This window comes from Peromyscus maniculatus, chromosome X, assembly GCF_049852395.1.
Source record: "Peromyscus maniculatus bairdii isolate BWxNUB_F1_BW_parent chromosome X, HU_Pman_BW_mat_3.1, whole genome shotgun sequence".
Classification (NCBI taxonomy): domain Eukaryota; kingdom Metazoa; phylum Chordata; class Mammalia; order Rodentia; family Cricetidae; genus Peromyscus; species Peromyscus maniculatus.
The window spans coordinates 140,910,775-140,926,368 of record NC_134875.1 but is presented as its reverse complement, the minus strand read 5'-3'; the positions used below and the strand labels follow the sequence as shown (position 1 = coordinate 140,926,368).

Genomic DNA, 15,594 nt, shown 5'->3' with positions numbered 1-15,594 from the left:
TCAGCATTTACTGCACAATCATGAAGCCTAGAGTTCATACCCCAGCACCCACATTAACAAGCCATCAATCCAAACATCTATAATTCCAGATGATAGGGGAAGCAAGATAACAGCATCAGGGAGGCTTGCTAGTTTCCAGCCTACCTAAGAAAATAAGAGCCTGAGGCTCAGGGAGGGACGGTGCCTCAGAGGGGTAAGGAAAGCACACACACACATACACATATGCACATGCACCACCCCCGAATGAATCTTTTAAGATTACATGTTTAACATAAAGGAAGGCAGGCAGGAATTGAAGAACAACAAAAAGGTCATTAGACATGAAAAACAAATAGCAAAATGGTAAGTAGAAATGCTTCTTTGTTTATAATTAAATTATATAGACATGGTTTAAATAACCCAAGAAAAAGTCAAAGTCTGGCAGAGTAGATGAAACATGATCTAACTATATAATGATGTCCATAATAAATACTGTTCAGATTAAAAGTATAAAAGGCCTGGGAAGATGGCTCGGTAGGTGAAGGCACTTGCTGCCAAGTCTGACAACTTGAATTTGATTTCTAGAACAACTCCTACAACTTGTCTTCTGACATCCAAATGCATGCTGCGGTACATATGCAGACACACACATGCACATATACAGAGACACACAAAATAAATGAATTAATTAAAAAATAAAAAAATACATTAAAAGAATGGAAGTGTGCAACATATATGTAGTAAACTAACAAAAGACGATTGCCTATATTCATATTAGAAATATATAATATCAAAAGATGCAACAATCATAAACACATGCAGTAGAGTTCCAAAATAAATGAAACAAAATTTATAGAATTGAAGAGCTCAACAACAGGTGGAAGACACTATAATCCACTTTAAATAATTGAAATAATAAGCAAAAATCATATGAAAGCCATGTTTGGGCACAGCAAAAAACATAAATAAAAAAAGCCATTAGGATGCTGGGCGGTGGTGGCGCATGCCTTTAATCCCAGCACTCGGGAGGCAGAGGCAGGTGGATCTCTGTGAGTTCGAGGCCAGCCTGGGCTACCAAGTGAGTCCCAGGAAAGGCACCAAACTACACAGAGAAACCCTGTCTCAAAAAATCAAAACAAAACAAGCCATTTGGGTAAGCTAGCAGTTTAGCTCACTGATAGAGCAGTTGCCTAGAATGTGCAAGGCTCCTGTGCTTCGATCTTCAGTATACCAGAAAAAGAATATCAAAGAGTGCCTCTCCTATACCGAGGTAGAGGGATAATTTGAGTCCAGCCAATGGCTTGGGACCATAGGAAGAATTCATCTCTAAGCAAATGAACAAAACAAGTATGTAAACAAGCAAGGCATTTGGGACCAAAATGAAGTCTAGCTGTAAATGCAATAACATCAGACTGAAGGTCTTATGACTTCTGATACTGAATCTCCAAAGCTGCCTTCAATCCTAGTCTACCCTTCAATTCTATTTTTACCAGAATCATCCGATAGTTCAATATAGGCTGGCCCCAAACTCAACCAACTTCCTGCCTCAATCTCCCTGTGCTGGGGCTATAGGTATATACTCCACACATTTCTAGTTTTCCATCGTTTCACTGAGATGGCTCAGTGGTTGAGAGCACTTGCTGATGCTACAGAAGACCAGAGTTCAGTTCCCATCACCCATGAGAGGTGGCTCAGAGGTTAAGAGCACTGGCTGTTCTTCCAGAGGTCCTGAGTTCAATTCCCAGCAACCACATGGTGGCACACAACCATCCATAATAGATCTGGTGCCCTCTTCTAGCCTGAAGGGATACATGCAGTACAGAACATTGTACAAATAATAAATAAATAAATAAATCTTAAAAAAAATAAAAATAAACTCTTTATAAAGTAATATATAAAGATCAACATGGAAGTATTTCAAAGTTTACCTGCATGATCAACAAACTTTTAAACCAACTCTAAATATAAGACTAGTAATTCTCACTGACTGGAGCATTTTAAAAACTATTTAGGGGAATATACTATAATTCCACCTGTTTGTTTTCCAAATGAAAACATAAAACAAATAAACTCATTCTCCAAAATCTGTCAATGATAATCATCATTATTTCACTAAAGAACATTTAGTACAAAAAAGACAGGAGTATTTTAGATCAATGTGTACATCATTAAATTATTTCAGCCTAATAAAAAGCAACTTGTACTGCTGCTGTTTTTCTAATTTTGCTGTTCTTTGATCAGATTTTATTTCTCTTGAGACAGGTTCTCATTGTTTAGCCCAGACTAGATTTGAAGTCACCATCTTCTTGCTTCAGTCTCCTGAAGTGCTTCAACTCCAGGCATGCTATACTATGCCCAGATCTGATTCCTTTTTTAAAAGCAATTATGTTTCTGATTGGTTTACCTTTCACAACAATTAAAATGATTACATTTGTGACTGGTTTACCTTTTACAACAAGGACATTGTCGGAATGTGTCAAGGACTGAGGGCGGCCTCGGAGTTTACTTTTGAAAGATCGTGGCCGACGTGGTGATGCAGGTGGCAAAGGAGTCTCTGAAGACTTCACTTTGCCATCTTTAGTTGCTCGAAGGCGTTCATATAGCTCCTGCAGTTCTTTATTCTGCTGTGTTTGAAGATTGACCACCTCCTGAATGTGTCTGAATAAAAATTATGCAGAAAATATTTTAATAACTTTGGTGTCATAAAGACAAACTCAGAAACTTTGTAATGGTATAAACAAAGCTTAACAAAGCATTAATATTAAAAATGGTGGAATGAAGAGTATTTTTTGTTGGTGTTGTTGTTGTTTGAGACAGGGTTTCTCTGTGCAGCCCTGACTGTCCTAGAATTCACTCTATAGACCAGAGTGGCCTTGAACTCACAGAGATCCATCTGCCTCTACCTCCCGAGTGCTGGGATTAAAGGCGTGTGCCACCACCATCCAGATCAATTTTTTTTTTTTGACACAAGACCTCACTAAGTAATACTGGCTAGCCTGGAACTCACCAGGTTAGTGTCTACCTTCCAAGAGCTGGGATTACAAGCATGAGCAACTAAGACTGATATCAAACACAATTTTAACAATTATCTATAAGCTTTAAGAATACAGACCTTTTAATGGTATCCCACAGAAATATCTCTGTGTGTAAAAAGATAAGCATCATTTACATAATTAAACATGGAGAAAACTGAAATATCTCTCAAGAAAGGATTAAATAAACTTGGACACACTCATACACTGGAATTGCATGCAGTGATTTTTTTAAAGATATAAACATTTATAGACAACATTTTCAAGTAAAAAAATTATAAAATAACATGATTGTTTTTTACTTCATTACTGTAAAGAACAAAAAAAGGATATGTACAGGAAAAGAACCAGCAAGATACATCCCAAACAGTTCACAGTGAGTACCTCTGACAGATAAGGTATAGTATGAGAAGTACAAGGGGTCTTTTGGTTTGCTTTCTTATTACGTTATTTGAATATTACCCTATGTATCACTTCTTTTGAGATAGGTTCTCACTATGTAACCTTGCTGGCCTGGTACTCACTATATAGAGCAGACAGAGATTTGCCTACTTCTGCCTTCTGGGTACTGGGATTACAAACATGTGTCACCAGAACTGGCCTTTATTTTTAAAATTTAACTTTTAAAATACAAACCCCCATATCTATAGATTATTCAAACTAATTTAGGTTAAAAAAAAGCTCAGCTTACTATTATTGGTCTATAGTATCTACCAATCCTCTGGTAAAATACTATAGACAAACCATAATGTCAAAAGAACACTAAAGTGCTAGGGATGTAGTCCAGGGGTAATGAAACAGAAGAATGGAACAAGTATTCATTCCCTTAGCCACTGGGCAGGTTTTAAACACTATTAAAATCAGTTAAAGTAGCTACTATTAGTATTAATGATAAATTAACGTTCCTATTCTAACTCCTCCTGATGTTCATTTTCCTATTTAAAAAAAAAGCCCAGTTACTATGGGACTATGCAGTTTGACTCCCTAACTAGTAACTCTTGGACTCTTCCTTGCTGCCCTGGTTGCTTTGTGCACAAAGACTGTCAGTCAGCCAGCTGGACCGCTCTTACGCTAGCACCAGCAGTTTTGAACACCCCACAGACTCCTTGAGAAAACTACAAAATGAACTCAGCTGATTGCTCTAGTTCCTAGAGGTGCAGCCTTAACTAAGACTGTTCCAAACAGTGTGTACTCAGCTTTTTGCTATCAAAAGCCTTGCAGAGCTCTAGAAGACTCTGCAAACATTTTCATCTCTCCCTTGCAAGGCCAAAGGGAAATAACTTCTGGTGGCCTACCAGAGGGACTGCTGTGGCTGTGGCTAAAGGGACAGTGCTATGAAAGATATGCTGTGATTGGTCCAAATACTCCTCTGGCTTTCTAAGCAGGTCCTGTGCCGTCTTCTCTGCTGTAACAACACTAGGCCCAATACAAACCTGCTTCTCCTGGGTGGTCTTGTCTTGCCTACCTTCAGCAGTGGAGGCTGGGCTGGTAAACACAAAGAAGCCAGCAGAGGAAATGAGAGTTGACAGTCTCCAGGCCTGAACTATCAAAGTGACAAGGCAGCTGGCTACTTGACAGCTGAAGAAGAGAGCTTGCTTGTCAGCAGGCTGCGCTTCAAAATCAGCAAGGTTCAACTGCCTGCCAGCTGTAGAGGTAGCTCAACAGTTCGAGAGAGGCCAGGCAGGAACTAAGGGGATAGTGGAAGTTGAAAGGAAAGAGAGCTGAAGCAGAAAAGGATTGAAGGCTATAAAAACCCAGAGGGGGGGAAAAAACTGCTGGTCCTGGTCACTGGAAGAATTTCAGAGAGCTGTCAAGTCGTAGTGGGAGGGTTTCAGAAATTCTACCCTGGGAGCTCTAATACTTGCCATTGCCAGGGGCTGAGGAATCCTGATACCAAGAACTAAAGAATCCCACCTTCCTGGCCTTATGTAAGAACTCTGGCACATTTAGAACTAAAGGTCTTGTTACTAGGTCTGCACCAGAGCTATAACTGGCCTGGAATTTGTTATGTACAATAGGCTGGCCTTGAACTCACAGAGAGCCACCTGCCTCTGCATCCCAAGTGCTGGGATTAAAGACATGCGCCACCACACCTAGTCTTATTTTGGCTTGATTTTTTAAAAAGATTTTTGTTTTTATTTATGTGTGTGTTTGTATGAATATATGGCCATCAGAACTCCTAGAGTTGGAGTTACAGGTAGTTGTAAGCCACCTGATATGTATGCTGGGAACTGAAGAACAGAAAGTGCTCTTAACCACTGAGCCATCTCTCCAATCCCAGAATAAAAAGATCCTTTTTGAGAATCTATGTTTTATAACCAAAATCAACTACTCATAACCAACACAGGCAGCTATAAAAGCCAACAGTCCTTTCAAAATGATTTAAAAGATGTGTTAAATTCCTGTAATCAGGAGGCTGAGGCAGTAGGAAGTTTGCAAATTTGAGGCAGCCTGGGCAAGACCATATTTCAAACAATAATAATACTCCATAAAACAGAAATAGAATACTAACATCACAAATGTTAAAACACTTTAAAAATAAGTATTGTACCATAAAAATATCTGTATACATAAACTGCATAGTACTGAATATATAGAAAAATTGCAATATATGCAATATAATATCAAAATGTATATAAGTATATTTTAGTTAACTTTTAATCTTTTGCTATAAGAATTATTATTACATATATATGTGTACAATATATGTGTTTATGGATGTCAGAGGAAAATTTTCAGCAGTCAGGTCTCTCCTTCCACTGTGGATTCTGGGGATTAAATTCTGGCTGCCAGGCTTGCATGGCACCTTTCAAAGTAGACCAATGGTCAAATTTTTTTGTTATTGGTGGTGGTAATTTTGTTGTTGTTATGATGGCACATGCCTGTAATTCCAGCCCTTGGGAGGTACAGGCAACAGGGTCAGGAGTTCAAGATCATTCCCAGCTTAATTTAGAAAGTTTAATGTTAGGCTGGTATATGAAACCAAATATCAACAAAACAAAACATAAAAAAGCACTCTACATGATAAAACATATTGCCATAGTACCATTAGTAACACTTTATGACCTCATTCACTAAATAACAAGCTTGATCTTAGAAGGATCTTATATTTTCCTAAAGATGAATTATTCTCTTCAACTTAAATTAGCTGTCTACTAATAAAAGGTAAGAAGAGTTGTCAATTCTTACTCCTAGAGTTCTAAAAAACAAAACTGAAAAAACATAAAGAAGTCAAGACATCTTGGCATGAGCCTATAATACCAGCATGAAGGAGGCAAAAGCAGGGGGATTACCACAAGTTTGTGGTTAATGAGGATTAGCTCCATTGTATATTCCAGGCCAGGGAGAACTGCATAGTGAAACCCTGTCTTAAAATGCACTCCTCCACAAAAAAAAAAAGAGCTGGAGAGATGGCTCAAAGTTATAAGTACTCGATACTCTTCCAGAGGACATGGGTTCAATTCCTAGCACCTGTACAGCAGCTCACAACTGCTTGTTAACTCCAGTTCTAGGGAGATATCCAACAACCTCTTCTGGCCTCCGTGGTCACTGTACACACAGGATGCACAGATATACATGCAGGCAAAACACCAAAACAAATAAAACAATTTTAAAAACTAAAATAAAATTATTTCATATACAATAATTTTAGCATTCCAAAAACATTTTACAATAGCATTTATTATAGTTTTTAATCAGAGTTTTAATCATTAAAATACTACCAATTCTCAATTAGCTACAGAGCAAATATTACGTTTTATAAACCCATAAACAATTAGATTTGTTACAGAAAAGAGAGCATCCTTACTTTTCTCGTAATCTTTGAAGCTCCACTTTCAAGTCCTCGTCCTCAATTTCTGATTCATCATCACTGCTCATTGGGGAAGATGGAGAATAGAAAAGTGAACTCTGTGTTTGAGCACAGGCTTGCTCTTCACGGAGTGGTAAATACTGGTCACTCTTTGAACCAGTTTTTGCCACTGATTTTCTATTACTAGCAAGAGTGGATGAAAATTCATTAGTACATGGCTGTTTCCCAGGAGACAATTCCTCCTTTTCTTTATCTAACAGGTCAGACCCAGAATGCACGCTAATTGCTGTGGTTGAAGTTTCTTCCAAGTTCTTTGCTGTAGTCACTGAAGACACACTGGTCTCACAAGCTGTGCTGAAAGATAAGATGTCACCTTGTTCAGGGTCTCCTTTATCTTCTTTCAAAGTTTCATAAAGAGTTTGTAACTTTCGTGAAGAAACTGAAGCTTTAGGAGTAGGCATGGCAGGTTCCACTTCGATCAATTGAGACACTGCAGTTTCAGCAAAGGCTAGTGCTTGTTCACTAGACTGGACTGTTGTTTTCTTGAATGGAGGTCTGTGCTCTTTTCCAAAAGACATCATTTTCACTGACTGCTGCTGAGGAACTGTAATTACCTGAGACATAAAAAGGTAAACTTGTCTGGTTTAAACCTCATGAAGAAATTCACTGTCAAAACACAGCACAGACAACTGGAAGGGCTGATTTGACATATATAATACTTGGTAATACCAAAACTTAAACTGCCCACAGTCAGTCTTTCAGTTGGGCCCCTTGGATAGATTAGCTTCCTGTTACTCAAATAAAATTCCACTGTGAAATTTGCTGAGATTCTAAAGGACATGAGATTAAACTGAGGCAGGAGAGACAGCTCAGCTAAGAATATTTGCTACTCTTGCAGAGGATCTGGGTTTGGTTTCCATCATCCACATTGTAGCTCACAACCATCTGTAACTTTAGCTCCCAGGGATCTGATACCCTCTTCTGGCCTCTGTGGGCACCTCACATGGCATATGCCCACACAGACACACATGAATAAAATAATAAATCCAAACAGGAAACTAAATTGATAGAAATGATGACCCCCAAATGATTATCTATTTCTGTGTTCTTTTGCAACTAGCATCCTTATATTCTTTAGATATACTTTTAATGATAACTTTATAAGGTGAAAATATATGACCAAGATAAAAAAAAACTAGATATGAAATGATTTACAGCTAAAGTAAGGATGATCTACAGATCAACTACAAATGGGGTCACCTTTTTATACTGTTGGGGATAGAAGCCTGGGTCTCACAGATGATAGGCAAACTTTCCCAAGAAGCTTTGTCTCTAGCCCTGCTGTTTCCTTTCCTAAGGCACCCAATGATAAAGAGTCAACCAAAGGCACAAACCTGGAACCGACCCCGCTGAAATGATCCACTCATCGATTTACATCTACTCAAAGCCCTAGTATCAGCTGATAACTCTCTTGGCAGCGGAATGGGATCAGGAGCAATTGCTGATCTTTTATCTTCTGTTTCCACTGTAAGGTTTGTCAAATTATAAGCAGAAAAGAGAAAAATCATTTTTTAAGACTAATTTGTTTACATTACCAAAAATGAAGAAAAGCAGAAAAAGTTTAACCCTTGCTAGATAATTAAAAAGTGTTAATGTATAAGCAACATCGTTTAAGTCCCTAACTCTAAATCAGACATTGCAAGATTTATCCCGATACTTAGTATCTATATGAAATGAATAACTGAAAAACCAAATTAGTTACAAAAGGAAAAAAATAAAATGGCAACAACATTAATGGGATATTTAACATACATGAGCTACATGGAAAACATGGCAAGATTCAAATATGAACGACAAAAAAAAAAGTAGATGAAAAATGATGTTACCTAGTCTATGTCCCTGACTGTAAGCACACTACCTTGACGGACTTTTGATCTCTTGAAAAAGCTGGTTGACTGCCGTAGCCTGTATGCCCAGCTTTTTAATTTTCGAGTCCAGGATTTCCTGCTAATAGGATTTTTGAGACTAGGACAAGTAAAGCTTAGGCCAAAATATCCACCTCCTGTCTGCAGATGAATGGTTCCATCGCTTGACACAGCAGCAGGATAGGCCTCTGGATCCCCTGGAAGTGAAGCATCTGGGGACATCTCCTAATGGAGACAAAACCAAAGAAAAACGAAGTGGTAATAATTTAGGCAAGGTGAGTAAGTTTTTTGGCATACTGGTGTTTTTTAGATTGATTAATAATTAACCAAAAAACAGAAAACTATGAACTGTTTCAGTAACAGTACCACATCAGACTGAAATTGAAGCCTTGACATTTCTCTGAAGTCTTCATATGAAATAAAAGGGAATATTACTTTTCCAGGCCAAAATATTGTTATCATTATATCAAATTTGTAAACTAAAATTTAAAATAAGTTATTTCTTTTATATATGCCCAATGACTAAAAATACTAGTTTTTTTTTTTTTTTGGTTTATTAGATACAAGGTATCATGTAACTCAGGCTGTCTTTGAACTCTGGCTCCTACTATCTTTACCTTCCAAGGGGTAGGATTTCAGGTGTATAGCACCATGCCTGGTCATAAATGCTATTAAATGAAATGTAAGTTTATTATCTTATTATTTAGGAGATAAAGATGCTTGATATATAATGCAAAAGAAAAATTATCTGTGGTAATTAATACAAAAACTTAGTGCATGAAACACAGATACTTTGGGACATAAGAATGGTCACTAATGTCAAGTAATGGTGGTGCAAGCCTTTAATCCCAGCACTTGGGAGGCAGAGCCAGGCAGATCTCTGTGATTTCTAGGCCAGCCTAGTCTACAGAGTTCCAGGATAGCCAGGGTTGACAGAGAAACCCTGTCTCAAAAAACAACCAAAAAAGAATGGTCACTAACAATAGAAGATTAAAAGGGAATATAAAAAGCATATAAGATGGGATGTAGCATTCATCTAAATGAAGACAGCCTTCCTACATGACAATAAGCATTATTACTTACAACAAACAAATTAGGAGTTATCAAAAGGGAAAATTTTGGACTAGAGATGTTCGGTTGATAGAGGGTTTGCCTAGCAAGCACAAGGTCCTAGCTTTGATTCCCAGAACCACATAGAGAATTCATGTGCATACACCCATAATTATAGCACTCAGAAGGTGGAGGCAGGAGTATTAGGTAGAGGCAGGCCATCCTTGGTTATGTAGTAAGTTTAAGGCCAGTCTAGGATACATGAAAGGCTACCTCAAAAATAAAAAAGGATGAAATTTTGAATAATCAGTAAGTAAGTTTCTGAAGTCTCATTTTGGGTTAGCAATACTATTTAAATTAGGAGAGAAAAACTTGTAAAAATACTACATTTCAGAAAGTGCTACACTGATCCCATTGAAATTATCAATGAGATATATCTATATGTAGCGAATAGAACAAGATGGCATATTTACTATAAATTTTAGCTTCCCTGATCAAGTGAAATACTTAGACACAACAACAGCAACAACAAAAATCCAGACATATATATAAGAATTTATGACTCGCCGGGCGGTGGTGGCGCACGCCTTTAATCCCAGCACTCGGGAGGCAGAGCCAGGTGGATCTCTGTGAGTTCGAGGCCAGCCTGGGCTACCAAATGAGTTCCAGGAAAGGCGCAAAGCTACACAGAGAAACCCTGTCTCGAAAAACCGAAAAAAAAAAAAAAAAAAAAAGAATTTATGACTGAAGGAAGAAAAGACAGACTGTACTATATGTATGAAATGAAAAGCTAACATGACAAAAATAGGAATGAACAAATAAAATTATCTTCATTCACAGATGACAAAATTTTATACACAGAAAACCCAAAGATGAGCATTGTGTAATCCCAGCACTCAGGAGACATAGGCAGGTGGGTCTCTGTGAGTTCAAAGCCAGCCTGGTCTATATAATGAGACCCTGTCTCAAACCGAGAGAGAGAGAGAGAGAGAGAGAGAGAGTGAGAGTGAGAGAGTGAGAGAGTGAGAGAGTGAGAGAGAGAGAGAGAGAGAGAGAGAGAGAGAGAGAGAGAGAGAGAGAGAGAGAGAGAGAAAATTCAGGGTTAGAGCTCAGTGGGTAAAACACTTGCTATGAAAGCATGTGGAACTGAGTTCAGATCCTCTGAGCAAAATGTCTAGCTACAATAGTCAATCAGTGATCTTGCCACAACAGAATATGGTGAAGAGTGATTAAGGACACCTACTGTCAACCTCTGGCCTCCATGTGCACTCATACATGCAAATATACACAAGCATACACATGCAAACGCATCCATAAAGAGAGAAAAAGAAAATCCAAAAGAATCTACTAAAAGCTATTAGAGCCAATAAATAAACTTAGCAAAGTTCAAGGATACAATTGTAACACATGAATGTCAGTTGTAGCTATGAGGAGTGGCTCACATCTATAATCCCAGCACCATGAAGATTGAGATAAGAAGATTGCCATGAGTTTGAAGCCAGGCTAACCTGAACTACAGAGTAGATGCCTTGTCTCAAAAAAAAAAAAAAAAAAAAAAAAAAAAGTCGCCGGGCGGTGGTGGCACCCGCCTTTAATCCCAGCACTCGGGAAGCAGAGGCAAGCGGATATCTGTGAGTTCGAGGCCAGCCTGGGCTACCAAGTGAGTTCCAGGAAAGGCGCAAAGCTACACAGAGAACCCCTGTCTTGAAAAACCAAAAAAAAAAAAAAAAGTCAGTTGCATTTCTATATGCTAACCAATGAGGAATCCTAAGAGGAATTTGTTATCGTTTGAATGTCCCCATCAAAATCATGTTAAAATTTAATCCCCATTGTGAGACTTTGAGAGGCAGAAAGAAACAGGCAGAAACTTTAAGAGGTAACAGAGCTATAAGTTACAAGAATGGCAAAGTAATGAGTTCCATGCCAGCTTCAAGATACATAGTGAAATACAGCCTTTTTTTTTTTTTTTGGTTTTTCGAGACAGGGTTTCTCTGTGTAGCTTTGCGCCTTTCCTGGAACTCGCTTTGGAGACCAGGCTGGCCTCGAACTCACAGAGATCCGCCTGGCTCTGCCTCCCGAGTGCTGGGATTAAAGGCGTGCGCCACCACCGCCCGGCATGAAATACAGTCTTAAAAAGAAAAACACGGCCCCGGCGGTGGTGGCGCACGCCTTTAATCCCAGCACTCGGGAGGCAGAGCCAGGTGGATCTCTGTGAGTTCGAGGCCAGCCTGGGCTACCAAGTGAGTCCCAGGAAAGGCGCAAAGCTACACAGAGAAACCCTGTCTCGAAAAAACCAAAAAAAAAACAAAAAAAAAAAACAAAAAAAAAACAAACAAACAAAAAAAAAACACAAAATCACTAAATCAAGAGAGGAACAAATACATGAGTTATTTATAAGTTATTAATGATAATGACCAAAGAAACTACAATAGAAACTTGTTTAGGAAGTGTTTAGATTTACTATTCTTTTGAAATGCTTTTGTGCTTACATATTAATTGTATAATAGTTTACAAAAATTTAAAAAATGCAAAATAGCATATATATATATATATATAAAGGAATGTATGTAGATGAATGTTACATCTATCTATATCTATAAAAGGCATAATACATATGCAGAATTATGTTGGTACAAATATTCATACATTAACTAAAATCATATCTGGAAATGCTAACAGCTATGTTTACAGACTTGGGATGTGATAGATTTTATTTTGCATACAAATAGATATTATTTGTACAGCAATGATGACAAAACTTACTGTGGTAAACATTTAGAAAGATATTCATGGCATATGGTAAAATGAAAATTTTCAGTTTGCTGACCAATGTGTTTATAGCAAACTGAAAATTTTGGAGAACATATGTGATATGCATGTAAATAGATCTATGTAATCTTAAGAAAAGTCAAGAAGGACCAGCAGCAAAATTACTAGTGGTTACCTCTGTGACTGAACAGGTAGAAAAAGGAAATAGGACTAGGAGTAAGGCTCAGTGGTATAGCACTTGCATGGTATATATTTGATTCCTGAACTTACTATCCAATACTAGAAAATAAAAAAGACATGAAAAGAATAACTTCCTACGTTATATAGGTGAGCAATCTCAATACAAATCTAAAATACAAAATATGAAACTTTCTGAGTACCAACATGATCCCGCTAGTAGTGGAAAATTCCACATCTGGCCAACCTCATCTAATAAGTTGCAATTAAAATGAAAGTGCATTAATAATACTATATAAAATTGTCTACAGTCTCTGTGTATAAATATATAAAAACATACATGAATTCTGTACTTAGATTTGGGTACCAGCCCCAAGATACCACATTTGGTATTTACAAGTATTCTAAAAATTCAGAGATTCTAAAATCTGGAAACTTGTAATCTTTCAATCTCAACTGTTTTGGAGAAAATTTTTTTCTTCCTGTTCCTTCTCCTCTTTTTTAAAAATTTATTTTTATTTTATTTTGCTAATTGAATTTATTCTTTAATAGTTTTATAGATGTTTGTAATGAATTCTGATTACTCCATCCCACTTTCTCTCTCATTTCCCTCCCATCCATATCAACTCCTCTCCTCCCAACAAGTTCCTTTCCCACATTCATGTCTTTATATTTAGTTTGTGGTCCACTGAGTTGAATCGGCACCATCTGTGTGACTGTCTGTTTGGGATTTTTTGTTAGAGTCTGGTGGGTTCGCATAGATTACACAACTGAAGACAATGACTGTCTCTTTCCTAGAATTTATCATTAACCGATAGTTCAGCAGGGATGGCCAGGACCTATGAGCCTGTCTTACATTTAATTTGTTGTTTTGCAACAAGGTGCCATGTAGTGCAGGCTTGCCTCAAACTCAGTACGCAGTTGAAGAGGATTTTGAACTTTTGATCCTACCACCTCTACCTCCTTAGTGCTAGGATTATAGTATGAGTTACCATGCTTACTTAATTAAATATTGTACTGTTTAAGGTACTGGGGCAAGCAGCCTATCACTGACCTATATTTCTGGTCCTTTTAGAGGTTAAGAAAAAAGTCATGGGATTATGGATGATTTTTGCTTTAAAAAATAAGTTAAACTCATCAAAACATTAAATTAATACTAGAAAAGTGCTGTAAAGAAATAGACAACAGTTTTCTCTTTGTAAATTTTTGTTTTGTTTTTGCAGTTTCTTCTTAAGTTGAAATCAAAAAGTATGTTACTCTTATCCACAAAATAATCTATAATTATATACAGTGCTTGCAAGTTTCAAGCTAACTTAGCAGAAGGCTCTTTTAAATAGATTCAAGACAGATCTGCCATTTCTAAGAAGTTCTGAGTAGCTACAGCCTAAGTCATAGTCTTAAATGTTAGTTACTTTGGAACCTTTTAGGAAAGAGGGCATTTCTTTAAATTCATAGGCAAAGAATAAGAATAGAAAGATACTTACATGTAAACATAACTCGCTGGGTACAGAAGTTATCACATTCAAGTCTCTTTTGAACACTGATATATTAGCAGGCTGACTTGCAGCCACATTGGACAGAATCTTAGAGCCTGTCTGTTGGCAATTCGGGGATTGTGCAGGGCTATCTTGAATCCCACAGTGACTGACAGCTATGACTTCTGGCATTGAATAGGATAGTATATCTTCAGCAGAGGAAGAAAATGGAGAGTCTATGCTTTGAGTATCTTTCTGACTCTCAGGATAGATGCTAGAAATGCTGTGCTCCTGATAGAGCAGGTTTCTTAATTTTTCATCCAGCGTTTTAATTCGGTTGTCTGCAAACTCCATTTTTGGAGGTCGTTCCCCATCTGATTCCAGGACAGTAGCAGGTAGAAGCGTAGCTGGTTCAAAGCCAGGAGTCTGAGTGGCAATCATTGCCTTAGGAGAACTTGGTTCAGTGTTCACTGTGGTTTCTCCTTCTTGGGAAATGATCTCTGTATCTATATTTGGTTGCTGTACTGATAAGGACTGAGGCTTTTGATCACAAGATACAAACACTGAAGTTAGAACAGCATTATCACCAATCTGAACTGATTCACCAGGATGGGTCATAAGCACATCAGCCAGAACAGTAGCTTGTTGACATGGATTTGTAGGTATGAACATGCCTGCTTGGCTGGTGGGTGCCTCACATTCAACTGGAACTGGACACACCAAAGTAGCAGAGTAATTGGAATTATCAGTAGCTGGTGCCATTATCTGTCTGTCATCTTTCACTTGATAGAGAATAGTTGGCTGCTCAGTTTCTACACTAGCACATTCAGAAACCTTACCATCAACCACATCCTTGTGTTCTGATTTGGAGGTGAAAAGTACATGCTGGTCTGGATTATTAAGTACATGCTGGTCTGGATTATTCTCTATAGTGAACAGTGTGTCCTTTGATATTTCCTGATTACCTGTGTTTCTTGAATCTGGAACAATAACAAAAGAATAGCTAAGTTATGATGAGTACAAAGTGCAAACACAAAACTCAAAAGGGACAAGAAAAGTAAGGGACAAATGAGAACCTATTTAAGAGTACACTTGTAAATAAGTGTTGAATATTCACAAATATTGAGTAAGATGGCTTGTTATATAGCGATATTATGTCTTCTAAAATGCTTGTGAAAACTGTCATAAGCACAAAATATTCATGAAAAAAATTAATGAGACAGTCTATAATTTGTAACAGTATCATCCAAGTCCATAGAAAACTGAGAGACAGTAAAACTTACTAGTAGGCGTGGGCCACCACGCCTTTAATTCAAGCACGCAGGAGGCAGAAGCAGGTGGATTTCTGTGAGTTCCAGGATAGGCTCCAAAGTTAC

The 15,594-nt window shown here is 37.7% G+C and overlaps 1 protein-coding gene across 6 annotated transcripts in view; it reads right to left on the bottom strand.

Moving 5' to 3' along the window:
* Wnk3 (WNK lysine deficient protein kinase 3) overlaps positions 1 to 15,594 on the bottom strand; it is a 124,441-nt gene that overhangs the window by 17,757 nt on the left and 91,090 nt on the right. For 3 of the 6 annotated variants that reach the window (XM_076562711.1, XM_015987502.3, XM_042268649.2), the window contains exons 17-21: positions 14,228 to 15,198; positions 8,741 to 8,972; positions 8,217 to 8,347; positions 6,820 to 7,436; positions 2,426 to 2,637 (exon numbers count right to left, since the gene is read on the bottom strand). In XM_076562711.1, coding sequence (XP_076418826.1) covers positions 2,426 to 2,637; positions 6,820 to 7,436; positions 8,217 to 8,347; positions 8,741 to 8,972; positions 14,228 to 15,198 — 2,163 coding nt within the window. The remainder of the gene's footprint in view (positions 1 to 2,425; positions 2,638 to 6,819; positions 7,437 to 8,216; positions 8,348 to 8,740; positions 8,973 to 14,227; positions 15,199 to 15,594) is intronic. The other 3 variants (XM_076562712.1, XM_076562713.1, XM_076562714.1) reach the window with 1 other exon arrangement.